At 41.2% G+C, this 16,889-nt stretch overlaps 1 protein-coding gene across 1 annotated transcript in view; it reads left to right on the forward strand.

The window, feature by feature from the left end:
- The window catches only part of syn3 (synapsin III), a gene marked incomplete at both ends in the record, with an annotated part of 99,842 nt that overhangs the window by 17,690 nt on the left and 65,263 nt on the right, over positions 1-16,889 (forward strand). The window contains one exon of the mRNA XM_083935117.1: positions 5,927-6,018. Within this exon, the coding sequence (XP_083791243.1) occupies positions 5,927-6,018 (92 nt within the window). The remainder of the gene's footprint in view (positions 1-5,926; positions 6,019-16,889) is intronic.

Here is a 16,889-nt window from a genome sequence, read left to right on the forward strand (position 1 = left end):
ACCTAAGCACAATACACTTTATTTTCAGTATTAAATCTTTATTACAGTCTCCATGGTGTCATTGTTTTATGTAACATTTCTATACTGGCATATTTCCATTAGGGGTGGGGTACGGCATAAAATGAATATCCCAGTAATTGCTTTTTGCGGTGACTGTGGTACAAAATTAAAAAGGATTCTCCAATCAAAACATGATTTTGCCTCTTTTCACTTTATTGACAATGTTAGGGAACATACCTTAAGTAAGAAATACATATTCATGTGTTTATTGGCTCCAAATATGAAAGAATATGAGGTTATAGGCCTACATGTGTTTAGGGAGGAGTAGCATGTTCCATAATGTATTTACATCTAATCTTGAATTATCTAGAACAATGGTTCCCAAGCTTTTTTTAAATTATGTACAATACAGTGCTGCACTATCAGGGTCTAATTTACCTACTACACAACAGCTACACAACACATTTGTTACTCAAAAACACAAATGTAATTTCTAAACACTTCACACATTAAGATTCAGTCACTAAATTCATTCATTAGTATAGTATAATTATAAATAAATATAAATAAATCTCAAGTACCCCGTAGTACTTTAAAGTACCAATAGGGGTACTAGTACCCCCATTTGAGAAACACTGATCTAGAATATCAGTTCAATTTACACTTCAACTGCTATCAGCGCTCATATGTCAACATTTCAGTGGCTTACACATGGATTGATGGATGGATTTTCTCTTCAGCTGACAGTTTAGCTACTTTCATCTTTTACCGTTTGCATGTTTAAACTTGAAACTGAAATTTCCGATGCTTTCAGCCACTACACTACCGAGTTCAGCTACTCTCAGCTCAGCTTCAACTGAAGCCTTAGCTCCTTTCAATGCTTCCACTGCAGCTGACAAACTCAAACTATTTGAGTGCTTCAAATCGAACAGACGCTTCCACTACTTATATTTCACATTCAGTGCATTCACATTTTAAAGACCTACTCACACTAACCATTCGTACCGTGCCCAAGCACTGGGCTTTTAGTGAAGCCGGATTGCACATGTACGAGCATGAGCATGGCACGGATCAACAAGTTCATATACACCTGCAATATTCAGTGCGAGTTAGCATTTCCTACAAAGAACATTTTGCTTTTTTTAGCTATCTTGCATTCCCAGAAAACGTTGCAGATTGTAGTCGAAGCTGCTGAATGGACCTTCCGAGTTGTTTTTGCCGAAGGACAAAGGATCCTGTTTACAATTTGACTCATGACCAAACAAAAGGCGCCTTAATCCCCTGAACCTCAGTGACACTGGTTTGTCCAAATCTAAAAATACTTGCAAAGATTCCAGATGAGCTGCTGTCAAGTGGTGTTTACTGTGCTGTACACAGGTTCACACGGCTTGGCAGTCAGGACAGAGTGCACGCACACCGCAGGAATAAATGAGTCGCCTGTAAATCGCTGTGCCTAAAGCTTAGCCAAGGCCTTGCTACAGTACTTTTTGTCAGGTCTGAGGAATTGTTAATGCGAGAAGAAGATTGTGTTGATTGAAGTGCCTTTTTTCATGATGAAAACACATTGATCCAACACTTATTAAGTCCAAGGAAGCTTTTCCATTAGCTATTCCCCGTGAATTGAAGAAAGATCAAACAACAGAAGAACATGCTCAGTAAAGAAACAAAAATGAGATTGAGACTAGATTTAGTCTAATCATAATTCTGTTCCAAACAGATTAGCTGTCAGCTATTCTGAATTCTGCCTGAATGCAAGTCAACAGATGAGAAGAATCAAGCTCTGGAGGCAGTTGCCCCATGCATCACTTCCTGTTTTCCTTTCCCAGGGCAAGAGCTTCTCCAAGACAAGTGTCTGAATGTGTTACCGTGATGGTAACCATGGTGCTGTGAAAAAGCCTCCTGTCCTGGCTTTTGGGCCTGTGCCCCGCACCAGCCACTTCATCTATTACTGCCCAATGACAGTGGTTGTTAGCACGCCTCTTACCCAGAAACGAGCCAATCGGAGATGGGCGCGGAATGCTCGGCCCTTGCCAAAATGTTGCCCACTCTCTGGTTTTATCAGGTTGCAGCAAAAGTCAACGTAGGCCCCTGTGTTTTGGATGGGATTTGTTCAGGAGATACAATGACGGAGGATGTGTGTGTGTGTCTGTGTGTGTACGTGTGGGTGTCTGTGTGTTTGAGTGTGCAGTCTTTTGTAGCAAGGCATGGGCTGCCGAGCACACAGATGTTTCTTTCAGAGGCGAGTATCAGTGGAGAGGAGCTGAGAAAAGGAAGGGAGCCAAGTGCGTGTCCTTGAGGCACATTGAGTGTGAGTGGCGCCTCGTTGTCCCCTAAATAAGATTACGGCATTTACTCGCCCCCTGCTCTTCCTCCGAGAGTGAAACACAATAAATAAAAGAGGTGGGCGGTTTTTTTTTTCTCTCTTGGCAAAAAAAGCCAGTTTTGCTACATTGGCACATTCTTTTCAAAACCAACTCACTCCCCCATACAGAGTTTACATGGGCCACGGCACTGGATGAAAGGGAAATTTATCTCTGAGAGAATATGGCTGATACTATTTTCCTTTTTACGTAGATGAAAGCCAATGAAAGGCTCAAAATAGCAGGCTCAAGTGATGAACACAGTATGAGATCGGTTGATTACAATTGACTTAACTATGCAAATTAGAAAGAGCTGGGTTGAGTGAAGGGTCAGCTGGAGGGTTTGCTTCCATCCTCATCCATGTTGGTGGTGTTTAAGGCTGAACTATACGAGATGTGTTATACTTCCTGTCTGTTGGCGCCTACAGAGCGGAGCAGCCCACTACAGGGTTGTGTAGTTGTGAGGCTATCACAGCATCAGCTAATGTTCAGCTGTCACAAAATATTCCTAAAAAGAAATAATTCAAGATTACATTTCTTGAGGTTTCCAGTGTAATTCCAAGTTGTTGCTATTTCCTCTTCAAGACTGGCACCTATAGTTGGGTTTAAAGGGTTGCGTGCTGTGCGTTCTGGCGTTTTCTCATTTATTGATTGATTGATTAGTTGACTGCCATATGACATTAGCCATGTGCTTTACATATGTGCAGGGCTGAGGATCTGTGGGATATGTTTCTATAGCACTGTTATTTTTTTTCACAAAATGAAATAAACTCTACTGTCATACATCTTTACGGGTCTACTAATGTTCAATGGCGCTGAAAGTGCGAGGAAACAATTGTTTTTGCACAGATTATTATTATTATAGGGAGGCAAAGTCTCAATGGGAGCTTTTTTTTTTTAGAAAAAATATGTACGGTAGTTAACGTAGAGAGGCAAATCATAATTTTTTATCCCGCTCGAATTGTGATTTCTGTCAATTTTTTAAGTCAAGAACATTACAGATCTCAAAGTCCCATTTAGTTTTGTGTGAACTATAGTGCCCCCAAACGCACGCCAGGGTTGGAATAACGTTTCTTTGATGTTCATGAAATTTGGTGAGATCATTGCTCTCATCTTTAAGGACACTTTTTGGATTTTACCAGCACGTCTGAGGACTTTAGGATGCACAAAATTCACAAAACTTTGCACCCGTGTTAAAACTAAAAACTATTTGTATCTCATGTTGCAACGACTTGGCCATGGAAAGTCAGCTGTATAGCATCCCCAATTGCTTTTGACCTTAACGTTTTTTTGACGCCCTCACACTCACAACCTGTGAACATTGGGAAGTAAACAGTGATGGCGTTCATGCGCATTAAGCATGATAATTTATGTGACTAAGATCATCTGATTTCCATGGAATTTCTATGGTGTGGTACACCTGATAAACACCAATGACGAATAATTATATGTTCTTTGGGGCTACATACAGGACACAGGAATTTTGCAAAATAATGTCTGGCAAGGTACGAGGGCCCATTTATCACCACTTGGTTGGGAACCATAGGGTCGCCAGTTCGAGTCCCTGTGTGGACCATGAATGGAGCGTTGACTGGTGGCTGGAGAGGTGCCAGTTCATCTCCTGGGCACTGCCGAGGTGCTGTTGAGCAAGGCACCAAACCCCCAACTGCTCGGGGCGCCGGTCCACTGGCAGCCCCCTCACTCTGACATGTCTCCATTAATTGCATGTATATAGGTCCTGTTTGTGCATGTGTGTGTATTTCGGGCCTGTGTGTGAGTAACCTGAATAATAACAGAGTTAAAAAATGTAATTTCCCCTTGCGGGATTAATAAAGTAATAATTCTACTTCTTCTTCTTGCAGCTTTAATTTCTGGGGTTTCGGTTTTACTTAAAAAACATTGTAATAAAGTCTTATTGTCATAAACATTGATGCAATTACAATAATTTCGTGTCAGGCTGCCGAGTCAAAAGTAGCGTGGACACATTGTGTTTTATCTGTGTTCTTAGTGGCAACGTGCTGTGGTTATATAGCATTAACAGCAGAGCCTGCCTGGTCTCTATGGATGGCATTTTTATTTGATTATGATTTTCCTTTGAGTAACATTTCATTGTTTCACACTGCAGTGTTAAGAGGGAGTCAACGACAGGATCTGGGCGATTGCTGACTCACATTTAGAGTACTCACAGGCAAATGAAAAGTGTAGCCATGTTCGTTTTCTAGTGTTTTGTCGTGTAGTGGGAGTCGACCACATCATGTCAAATTCAATTTCTTCCAGAGAGTCAGCAGAATGCTTGTTTAGGGCCCATTAAATCCACTACATTAATGTCACTCCTCATACCTAAAGGTGATGTGAAGACTACCATATGACAGCGTTTCATGTCTGAGGTCAACTGGCTGCTGTTTAACAGACTTTCTCTACCTGGAGTATAGTATGATGCACAGAGGAACAAAATATGGAGTTTGTGCAATGTGTAAAATAACATCAGAGTTGAGGGTCTAATAAAGGTATGCTGTCATGCTTTTAGCATGCTAATGATTGCTTATTAGCACTAAACACAATGCAAAGATGAGGCTGATTGGAATTCCGTGAATTTTGCAGGTATCTGTTCATAATATAAGGTATGTTTGATGCATCTCTGACAGTAATGTGCTGCTACACAGGTAAACACAACAGTGATGTCACGGCATACTGACACACTGTGCAAATCAATCCTGCATCACTTTTCAGATGCTGCCGAGTTTCTCCTTGAACAATATTTTGAGTTACAGTTACTGTTTTTTGACAGTGTGTATTATAATAACACGAGGATGCTAGAATGAACATCGATTTAATATGAAAAAATCAACACTTTTCACCAGATGAAAAAACAGTCACTTTTTTGACACAGAATTTTCATTATTTAGTAAAAAAAAAGCCATCATTAATGTGACAGAAGAAAATTTCATTACAGGAATGCTAAATCTGGCCATGAGCATAAACATCAATATAATTCTCGACTGCAGTGACACTCATTAGCAGGGAAATTGAATTGTCTCTCTCTGGTCCTTGTCCATCTAGAAAGTCCATTCCCAGAAGTCGACTGTCGCTCTTTCTTTTCGAGTATCTCTGAGAGTTTGACTGTGTCATTAGGTAGCCAGGCTACAGCCTTTAACAAGGCTCTCACTGTCCGGGAGGCCACAGGCTGGGGATAACTCAATTAGCCTCCTCTCACCAACTCTCTCTGAGTCTTGTCTTTTTCTCTTCTGCTGTGCAAATGCACAAATGTAAAATGAAGTCAACCGTAAAGAATCTTTTGTCTGTACCGTCTTGGTGGTTAGATGTACTTTTCCTGTCTTTCTTCTTCTTTATAAGAAAAAATGTCAAGTTAAAGTGCCTGCATTTGTATCCCCATTACACGACTTTCACAAGTCAAAGGCATGACGCACGCTTTTACTTTCACTTTTTAAAATGAATGTATTTCTGTCAGAAAGACCTTTTGTGAGGAGGGAAGTTAAATGACTGCAGAGAGGCTTGGCCTTATGCAGTATGTAATCTTGTCCCTTTTTCTTCTTTGTGTTCCCCAGGCGGAGTTCTCAGAGATCAACTTGGCCTCCTACGTCAACTCGGGATGTATGGTGGACATGCAGGTCAACAAAGGTGGCTCCAGAGTGGTCAGGTAAGATGCTCGAGGACCATAGAGAGCTTAGATCCTTTGACGCATTTACCCACGCAATCTTTAATCTGCCTCAGCGAGCCTGCACAAAGACTCCTGTTCTTTTCTCTCGGTGGCATTGTGCATGACTGTGTATATATAACATTGCTTGCACTCAGAGAAATTGAGGCTGCAATGTGATTATGCCATGGAAAAAACCCAAAAAGAAACAACTTCTTACCCTTTTTAAAATCCAGCAACAATCTCTTAAATCTATCGTGTGTATATATAAATAGGTGAAGTCAACTCTAGATGCACCAAATTTTCTTAACCATCCAAATCTGCTCTTACCCAGGTGTGCTGAATGATGAATCCCACTCCATAATAATTGTTTAGTAGCATAGATAACGGCCCCTAAACACTATATAAGGTCAGGTGTTGTGCCAGGTACAACAGACATAGAAACTTTACTTAATAGTTTTGTTAAGAAGAAACTTTTCCACATATCTAATCCACTTTTTGACCAGTTGATGACCAAATGAGAAATAAATACCCTTTACCAAATACTTTTTTTTCCTCGATATGTTTACATTGTAACAAGATGATCTGCTCACATGTTTAAAATGAACTGAGTCACTGTCGGATTTCGACGCATGTGTTCAGGTTGCTGCGGGTGGGGTGGGGGGACACCGTGGTGTGTATTATGCAGAACACAGTGGGCTGTGGTTATTTTGAACCCTTTTTGAAGCCACCTGCCACCGGCCATTCTTTCAGTGCAGAGAGAGTGCGCTCCAGTGCTGAGCGAGTGCGTGTCAGTTTCTGGTTATCACCTAAATCAAAAGGTGGATTCATGTTGAAAGGTAATAATGCAGACTGTTTCTATCATATTATAATGCTCAAGCCAAGATTAAGATAAAATCTGTGTATGAACATTTCATGCAGAAGGCAAATGTATTCAGTATATTTGAACTTGTCACCTCTGCCACTGTTTTCATGTGCTTTGTGTTTGTGTTTTAGTTCGCAATATCACCGTAATGCTACTCCACATTGCAGAATGCATGTTATGCAACCAGGAGTTTTTGCAAAGCAATCTGATCCGCGCTCTGACAGTACTGATAACTCCCATTAGGCCATTGGTTGCAATGCCAGCTCTTGTGGTAACCAGGAAGCTACTTAAGCAGATTGCTTTTGAGCCAGGAAACCCTTCATTGCAGCTGTTACAGGGCTGACGGTGCTGACAGTGGCTTACATGTTATAAATCACCTTGATGCCAATAATCACAGCAAAGAATAAGTTGTCTCAGTCAAACTGAAAACACAAGTCATTTCTATTCTATCTTCTGGTCATTAGTTTGCATTAGTTTTCATCCAGCAGTGGCAGAGGTTAGAAGTTCCTGTGGCAGCAGCAGTTAGACACGTGAAGGTGGGTATTTATAAAGACTGTTTATGTGATGTTGCCACTCAAGGAGATCACTGATGATCAGCTGAGTTGCGTGGAAAATATGACTTCATGCTCCTGCCTCAGCATACATTGCAAATGTCATTGGTACTTAACCTGTTAAAAACCCACCTAGGGGTAGAGGTAGGGTTTGACCAAAACTTTTTTACGCCATGTTGGATCGGATTTAGTTATGGTTGTGTATTAGCTATATGCTAAACAAGCACTTTGTCAGAAACTAAAAGATATTACCCCTTAAATAAAGCCTTATAATTTAGGCTCAAACTTTGGCTTTAACAGGTTAAAAATAACATTTTTATTAACAAAAACAATATTCCCCAAAAGGGGTCCCTCATATTGAGTAAGCCAAAGTAATTTCCCCCTCAGTTCAATGGAGCGTTTAGCGTCTTATAGCTAATTGTTTCGTTGTTTTTTTCCAGCCCAACTTTACTGCTTTGGTTCATTCTCACTGCTCTCATCAGCATCATTTCCATCCCCGGTTGGTGGAGACTAAAATAGAGGTAAAAGGAAAGACATTATTGGACTTGGATCAGGTGGACAGAACTGTGACTCCAAACGAATGCTAACAGTAGCATCAGCATGATCCATACCTGCCAAATGTGTGAATAAGCAGCTGCTAACGAGTTTGCAACATCAACTAAAAAAGTTATACCTCGTGATTGTTTACAGCTTCTTTCCAATGTGGCCAAAAGATCAGTATATACAGGTTTAACTAAAGGTATTGGTATTAAATACAAGAGTAAAATTTAGAATATATACACAAGAAGCATTGAATTGTGAAAATAGTTACGGCAGCGTCTACTTATTTAGTCACTTAAAACCATTTTTCAGCTGTCTCTTTGCTTGTCTGGTTGTAGCTCTCTCTTTGACACCTACCCTCTTTGGCACGAGTGATCACATACACCACATCTGCACAATCTGCTTCTCTTTCTCCTGGATTCTGCACCCTGATTAGTCCATGAGATCAGCTAACTGAGTGCATGCTGTCCAGTGTCAGCCTACCAGTCCTCATTCCAGCCTTCTTTGGGAATTAATCAGCTAATCTGTGTTTTGGCCTTTACTCCACACAGTTTTGCAAAATGACATCTTTATCGGTGTTGAAAGTAGCGTTTGTCCCCGGAAATGGCCTCATCATGCACTGCAGTGTGAAATCAAGCGGGAGTAATTGCCGAGTGGGAGCTGCTGTTACAATGCAACCTGTTGTCAGAATGGACACAGAGGTTATTGTGTGGGTTGAGTATTTTTTGGGGATATTGCTGTAATGATAAGGCAAATTGGATGCAGATGGTCTGACTGCCGCCTTGTTCACGCTGACATTCACTGCCGAACTGTTGCGGTTAAGCTTGTCATTTATGACTGTGAACTTGACTACAAATCTTATAATCTGTCCGAGCAAATGCCTCTGTTCTTCTGTTCTTGAGGTATGGCGGTAAATAATGGAAAGAAAAGCGTTTTTGCAGAATGTTTTGATGTCCCAGTGAAGTTGACCTGTGATCTTTTTGGATATAAAATGCCATAATTCTGTCATTTTTATCCTGTTAGAAATTTGTGTGGAATGTTGTCATAATTAGCGTAGGACGTCATGGCCAGATATGTTTTTGTAAAGTCAAAGTGACCTTGACCTTTGACCTTGCAAATCTAATTAGTTCATCCTTGTGCCCAAGTGCACGTTTGTGCCCATTTTGACACACTTCCATTTTCCGTATTATAATAATAATAATAATAATAATAATAATAATAATAATAATAATAGACAGTAGACAGTAGTTTCCCAAGCACAAACTGAATGGACTGGTTACATTTTTCTGTATGTGTGACACAGTGTGTGATCATAGGAGAGCCACTCATATCACCCACGTGTAAACACTGTACTGTATATTTAAAACAGGTTCCTGCCCTCCACGTGTTCTCAGTGCTCTGACCTCTGTCCACAGGCATGCTCTCTGATCACATCTCCTCTTCTGGCTCCATGCATACTCTCCCACACTGCTGTGATTTCAGGGTTGTTTGTGCAGCGAGGCACTTACATGAATTAATTTTACGGTTAAAGATACCCAGTGGAATGGAGTCAGTGGAACTCAGATGGCAACTTAAGAATAAGACGAACTAGAAAATCACATTGTGTGTAGATCATGTTATTGTTTGTCCTTGTTTTTGTTCGTTTGGTTCTGATTGCAAGCGGTCTCGTGATTCAATGTAATCGGATAGCTGGTGTAAATGTTATGATCCATTTATCCAAACTAGCTTTGAATTTGATCATATTAACATTTGGCCAGTTTAGCATCAAAGTGTTAAAGAGGTGCATCCGTAATCTCAATCTGGTTTGCGGAAAGTCAGAATGTGCATCCTCATAGAGGGAGCTCAGTTTTTACCTTGCCCTTACCTATTCTCGCGATATCAGGAGATAACGTGAGAACGGGGCGCAGCACCGCTAGGAAACAAGCAACCATTGGATGAAACAACAGACAGTTCAAAAGTAAAATCACCTGTGATTGGACAGCAAATCCCTCACTCATTGGTCCTTATTAAAGACTTTATTAAAATAAAATAAAAAAAACAAACACTTTCCACTGAGTTCTCCTGGTCTGGGTCACACACTATAACATTGAAATGAAGTTCCTCTTGGCTGCTTCAGGGTCATATGATGTCGGAGCTGTTCTCACTGAGGGTGGCCCAATGTGCAGCCTTCTGTGGTGGGTTGTTCAGTTCAGACAGCTCAAACAATTGCAGCATCTAGGCCAACACCTAAAGGTTAACCTAAAGGTTAGCCTAGATGCTGCAATTGCATAGGTTACATACGAACAGGAGAGTATTTCTCCATTAAGAGAAGAGAATGGCACTGAAGGCTTTTTTTGATTGAAAAGACGTTTTTAATCTTATACAGACTGACTTCGCCAGGCTGTGATAGACGTTGGTTCATCCAATCACCTGCCAGGTTTGCTTTGTAAGTGTCCAATGATGGTTTCTCAGATGGTTCTGTGGAACAAACCATCTGAAGAGTCAGACTCAGTCAGATATGGTAAAGTAAAAATGAAAAAAGATGGTGAGAGACTGAATAAAGGTGAATGAATGGGTTTGGTTTTTCTTTATTTTCTTTTTTTACATAGGAGGCATCATTTTATGCTGCTCTTTTTACATTGTTAACATTATATCCTTCATTGTGAATCACTTTGCGGGATCTGTTTCAAAGTGTTATGAACTGGTGGTGCAGTGTTTTCTTACATTGACCAATGTGTCAAGAATCAAGACTGAGCGCCACTGATTTTCAAATATAGATATTGTTCCGTTAATTCATCTCTGCATAGCACTCTTTCTCCATGTCATTCTCGTTCACACACACACACACACACACACACACACACACACACACACACACACACACACACACACACACACACACACACACACACACACACACACACACACACACACACACACACACACACACACACACACACACACTCACACACACTCACATAGACATACACAGATAGAGAGAGAGAGAGAGACAGACGTGCACCTCACTGCAGCCTGCTCATGTGCCTACAGTCTGCAGTGTGTGCAGTTTCGCTCTAACTTTTGGTTGGTGCTGAAATCTGAGCTAGGGATGTAACGATGCATCTTGAGACAGTTAAAAATCAATTCAAATGTGTGACGATTCAAATTGGTTGAGATGAAAAATAAATCAGATGCCGCTATCTACTAATGACTTTGTTGACGTTCTTTGTCAGTCTCTCAAAATGGCGCAGCCGCAGCACAACGTGCTGATGTGTTTTATCGGGGGTTCTAACTCAGTTTTTTTCTTTTGGAAGTGAAAGAAGTTGTATATCTTCATCCACCGATTTGACTGTCCTACGTGCTAGTCAGTCACACAGGCTGGCAGCGGTGCGGAGCGAGTTATTACATAAATCATTTCAGGAATGCCTCAATAAGCTACGGAGGCTAGTCTGTGTGTGTGTGCAGGTGAAGAGAGATGGTGGATGAACTCAGAGCAGACAGCTGTAGCTGGTGATGGTCGGAGCAGAGAAGAAATTAGCAGTTTAGTTGTTACGTTTTAGTAAATGTTTCATATTTCCTGATGCTGGTTTGTTTCTGTAAACAGCGCCTCTGCTAACAGAATGGTGTTGATCATGTGTACGAGGAATATGAATAACCGGAGTTCTCTGTGCTCATGTAAACACCATATTCTGAATATAGTATTGTGAACTCAGTATCATGAATCGAATCCTATCGTGAGTTGAGTCAGTGTATCCTTCCATCCCTACTGATCAGTCTTGTTAAACTGTGTTTAATAATAGGTTTCTGGCTCAGCTACAGTATTATCGTTGTTACTGTTATTGTGGTCAGGCAACTGGCCTGGTTAAAGATTGTCCAAACAAACACAATAATAAAGCAAAAGAAAAGGTCTGTAATTTCCGTCATGGGGCCCAAAAGATATTTCAGTCAAATAAAAAGGTATTTCTGCAGCTCAAAGGGACTGGGTGGCTCTAATGTGTATAGCCTAATAGATGTCTTAATCATGTAAAAGTCAGCCCCATCATGCTATAAACTTCAAATGGGATCGTGATTATTCAGTTCCAAGAAACATTTAAGTTTAAAAAAAAAGACATATCTTTGCTATACCCACAGACATATAGTTATGTATATTTGCATATTATGATTCAGATAAAAGCAGTTCACATATCTGTTGTCAGAGTCGATACAGGGGAGAGGTCAGAGCCCCTGCCCCTCAAAAGGTCTCCATGTGGCCCTGCACCACACAGTGCTACCTGGTCTGTGGGTAACACTGGTGGTGGTGTGATCATAAAAATCACAATATATCGCTTTGCTTACAGTACCGCAATAGATCTTAATATATTGAATCTTAACCCCTGTATCATATAACGAGATTGTCTACATCCATTTATGATTAACTGCATTAGAACCCGGTTTCACAATGATTTGATATTTACAAAACAGATCTATGTCTGGTTACACAGAGTTCTGGTTGTGAACCTTTTTGCAAAGTTTTGTCCATCTGGGTGATTTTTTTGGTTAACTTTTCATCACAAATTTGTCTTTATGAAACTGAAAACTAAACAACTAAATAAGAAATGCAACAAAGTCTGACTGCTGGTTCCTGGTTCCAGGGCATACAAATAAAAAGTGCATGCAATCTTGCCACCACTACTGCATGTCGGATGTGCAACGTGGCACGCACCGCACAGCCTACAGTACAGCAGAGTGACACGCCACAAGGTACAGTAGTTATGGCGTGTTGTTGCCTGCTGCACTGCTGTAGTCAGCCCTTTGGCTTCTCCCCTCTCTGCTGCCAAAACCTCCAGCGAGCTTCTCGACTCCAAGTGGGAACACTGGTCTGGCTGAAAGACAGATCCCAGCAGCCAAAGTATGACGAGCCACAGAGCAACGTCTCCCTCCTCCATCATCCTAACAGATCTCCTGGTGTGGGTAATAAAACCCGTTGATTAATTAGTAGATGATGATGTCAGTGAGTGGGTGTGTTAACTGCTGCTGATTGAATAGTCTATTGAGCTTGTTTTACTGTTACATGCACTGGAAGTTGTTTTGGGAATTAGTGTCAGCTAGATAGTTAAAATGAGGATGTAAAGTAAATGTGAGGTGACGGTTTCCCTCATTTAACAGTGAACTTTCCGCGCAACAAACGTCCAAATTCAGTAATAAACATTTATTGCTCTTAAAAGGGCCTAATTAACACTAGCTGCTCACACAATTGCACCTGTGAGGACACCGATGCCTACACTAACACTGAATCTGAATGAAAGAAGCCAAACTAGCTGTTTTTTTTCTTAATACACAGAATTGTTGACAGTACAATAGCTCATTTTGCACATAATGGGAAGGACAGTTGATGGGTAGATTGAAAGTGACCAGTCGCTTTGTTTTGTATTGCAGTCATCTGTAACATTGACAGGATTTTATTTTAACATTGAGAGAAAACTCTGCAGGCCGTCCGTCATTTTGACTCTGAGGGCCATCTGCCGTTACTTTAATTCACACCCTGTGATGTTCGATCTAAAGTGTCTGTTCTTTACAGCAGCAGCAGAGCAACAGGAGGAGAGCTTACTGGCAAGACCATGGCAGAGAATTTGGCATTAAAGCGCCTTTTTACATATTTAGAATTGGAGAACCTGAAAATTAAATTCTATGAAATATGCCTTCCCCATAAATACATTTTAATGATAGTAAATAATAGATCATGACGGCTCTTGTTAGGTGCAGTACAACTAGCTGACTGGATATAAGAGGGTCCCCTGACTGGTTTCAGCACTACACTGAATTGCGTGTTTTTTGTTTCTCTTCTCTTTTTTTGCCTTGTGGGTGGTTGCCGAGCTTTGCCGTGGCTGCATCACATTCCTCGCCGTTCTCTGCCCCCACGAGTGGAGGGAAGGGATTCAGCCAGATTACATTAGCAGATCCCTGTGTGATTTCTTTTTCTGCCCACCCCCGCCTTCCTTTCGATTTAATTTTCTGTCCCGATGGCTACCTTTCTCAGCCAGATGGAGCCGCCCAACTTTCCTCACCGGTCACGGAACGAGACTCTCCACCTTCGGTTACCTCAGGTTACGATTTACTGCTTAGACCACACAGAGACAGTTTGCGCGCACACACACACACACACACACACACACACACACACACACACACACACACACACACACACACACACACACCCAAGCCTTAACCTCCCCTTACCTTGCCCCCTTTGAAAGCCCATTTTAATCAGAGAAGGAACTGTCTGCCCGGAGCGGCCTCAACACCTAATACCTCAGACAGGTTCATCTTGTTACCGAGCAAATAAATCCCACTCACAGACGTGCTGAGTTCAGACATGGCTTAAGGAGGCCTGAGGGTGGTTTCCTTGGGAGCGCTGTGACTCTAATGAAAGCATACAGAGCCCCACTCCACCATCCCTGCTTTTGTAATATAGCCATGAATACAAATGGCCCCGCTAATTCACTCAAACTCTGAACAACACTCATTTCCCCTTCTGCCAGAGGTCATTTGGTGCTCTATCGCTCTTGCAGCTCCTTTCCTCATTCCATCTGCCTCCCGTGGGACTCTTCTCCAAATCCTCGACACAATTACTGTGAAGCAACTAAACTTTCTCTAATTGTTTTGCTAGTAGATGTGCCTAAGGTACACCCTCTCCTAGTTGGACTTTAGAGGAGTTTTAATTGTTGGCGCGCATCCTTTGTTTTCTAAGTGACCTTAGCTCTGTTAAGCACCATTGTGGAGATGAACCCTATAGTGCGATTGCAGCTGGAGGCGAGCCAGAGCTTTGGCAGTCCTGACCGGGCCACCGCCCAGGATCTGAGCAATTGCCAGCTCGCTTTGGAGCCACCGGGCCTGGAGCCACATCCACAACCACAGGGAGCCCTAGATCTAGGCCAGGGGACCACAACACGATGCTTGGCTACAGGGAGTCACTGTACACACAGAGGATGGAGAGTTATTCAGGGTTCTTTGGACATTCTAAGAGTACAGTTGCAGATAAAAATGCATACAAAAAAAGTTTGATTTTTAACTTCATAACCTTTAAAGAGTAAAGGCTGATATAATGGTGCGGTTTTATTTGTTTACATTTCCCAATGTTTGCAACAGAGCGCTTTCCCAAAACTCACTCTGTCCACCTTTGATCAAACTTTACTCAAACATTTCAATTTGTTCCTTATCGTCGGCCAAGTGGATCTCAATCCACCAATTAAAATAAACACAAATGTTGATTTTCACAAAATTGGATTTAGTGGACAGCGGGGTTTCTGGAAACTCACCAGTCATTTCTGATTGATGATTTTTATCATTTAACAAAAGCATACAACGTTTTCATTAGCAGTTTGCCAAAGTAAGAATTAAAGTGAACCCCAAAGGTAATGTCTTTGTTTAATGTTTGATGGGACTAAACATTTTCATACATAAAAGAGTGCTCTGCTTCACTGCTGCCAAAAGGCAATCCTACTCATATGTGAATGATCAGTTCAAATGTTTTGGCTTTGCAATAGTTATGCTATTATATTGCACTAGGCAAATTTTATACAATAATACTGCAGCTTTGTTGGACAAAGTAGAGTTGCATCAGTGGGAACTGAGTGAGAGGTCTATTGAGATAAAACTAGCCTCACTGAAGTCCGGTCTCTGTGGCAGTTTACCGATGTTCTGCTATAGAAGATTTGACCATGGAAGTACTTTTCAAATTGTCATCTCCTCAAACACCTTAACTTTAACAAGGCTTTAAAATGTTGGGGAATACGTTTAATTACTTTCTTTATATGAGAAAATTAATACCCGTTTCATGTCTGTGGATTAGCTTCGCTTAGTATTGGAAACTAAGATAAGTTGCTACTTGGTTGCCTGTAATTGTAGTCTATATTTGATGTAAATGTGGTATAACCAGTGTTTGGAATGTTCATTTTCTACATGAACTAGTTTGAAGTTCAGTTCACACATTTTAAAGTGAACTAGTTAAGTTCATAGTTCATAATTCCAAAAATGACCTAGTTCCTAGTTATATTCAATATTTTGCTGCAAGCAAATCTATATACAACTACAGACAGCAATTATTTGAACAGTTTTAACCTATAACTGATGGCACCTTTTTGGATGGCTGCAACCCTTTCATTACATTTTTGAAAGCTGGGCTTTCCACTTTACTCAAAGGCTGCAGGTCTCAGAAACTATACTAAACCACAAGGTCGTCCAGCTGTGGCTGGGAGATGACAATGGAGCCGCTATTGTACGCAGTTAATGGGGTTTGGGTCGAGGCTCTGTCTTGACTGTCTTTTGATTTATTTTTATTTGCTTGCACATACCTTGAAATGCTTCAGTTCAATGTGTTGATCAGGTTTGCTGTGGATGTGACTGAAGTGCAGATTTTCTTTTTGAAAGCCAGCGGGCAAAGTTTGCACAGAATTGTAAGGTTTTTCCTCACTGAACATGGCATAAAACTTAATTAAATGATCATACAAAGCTTCCTTGCTGCTTTGTCGCCTCCTTGCTGTTTTTTGTTTTGATGACGCATGCTTTGGTGCGACAGTGGTGGCTGGTATTGCCACATTGAGTTTTTTTCCCGCTACATCTTAAGGCCTGTTTACGGTGTGTTTTTGCCTGGGTTTCGCCTGGAAGGCTCTATAGAAATCTGACACCCGACTAAACAAAGTTTAACTGAGGTAGCGTGCTGTTCACAGAGACCAGAATGAACGCGTTCACAGCAACGTTCATCAGGCAGTAATACAGTACATTCAGTTCGCATCTGCCCAAAATATGAACGAGTTCAACTATTGTTCAGTGAACGCATTCAGGTATAACACTGGGTATAACGGTGCGGTCCATTTACCTCAGAAGTTGAAACTGGGAGCTGGGAATGGCGTCCCATTTGAGTTGACCACGTTCCAGTTAAAAAGTCAGCAATCTTTTATATT

The sequence above is a fragment of the Echiichthys vipera genome (assembly GCF_963691815.1).
Source record: "Echiichthys vipera genome assembly, chromosome: 20".
Lineage (NCBI taxonomy): Eukaryota > Metazoa > Chordata > Actinopteri > Perciformes > Trachinidae > Echiichthys > Echiichthys vipera.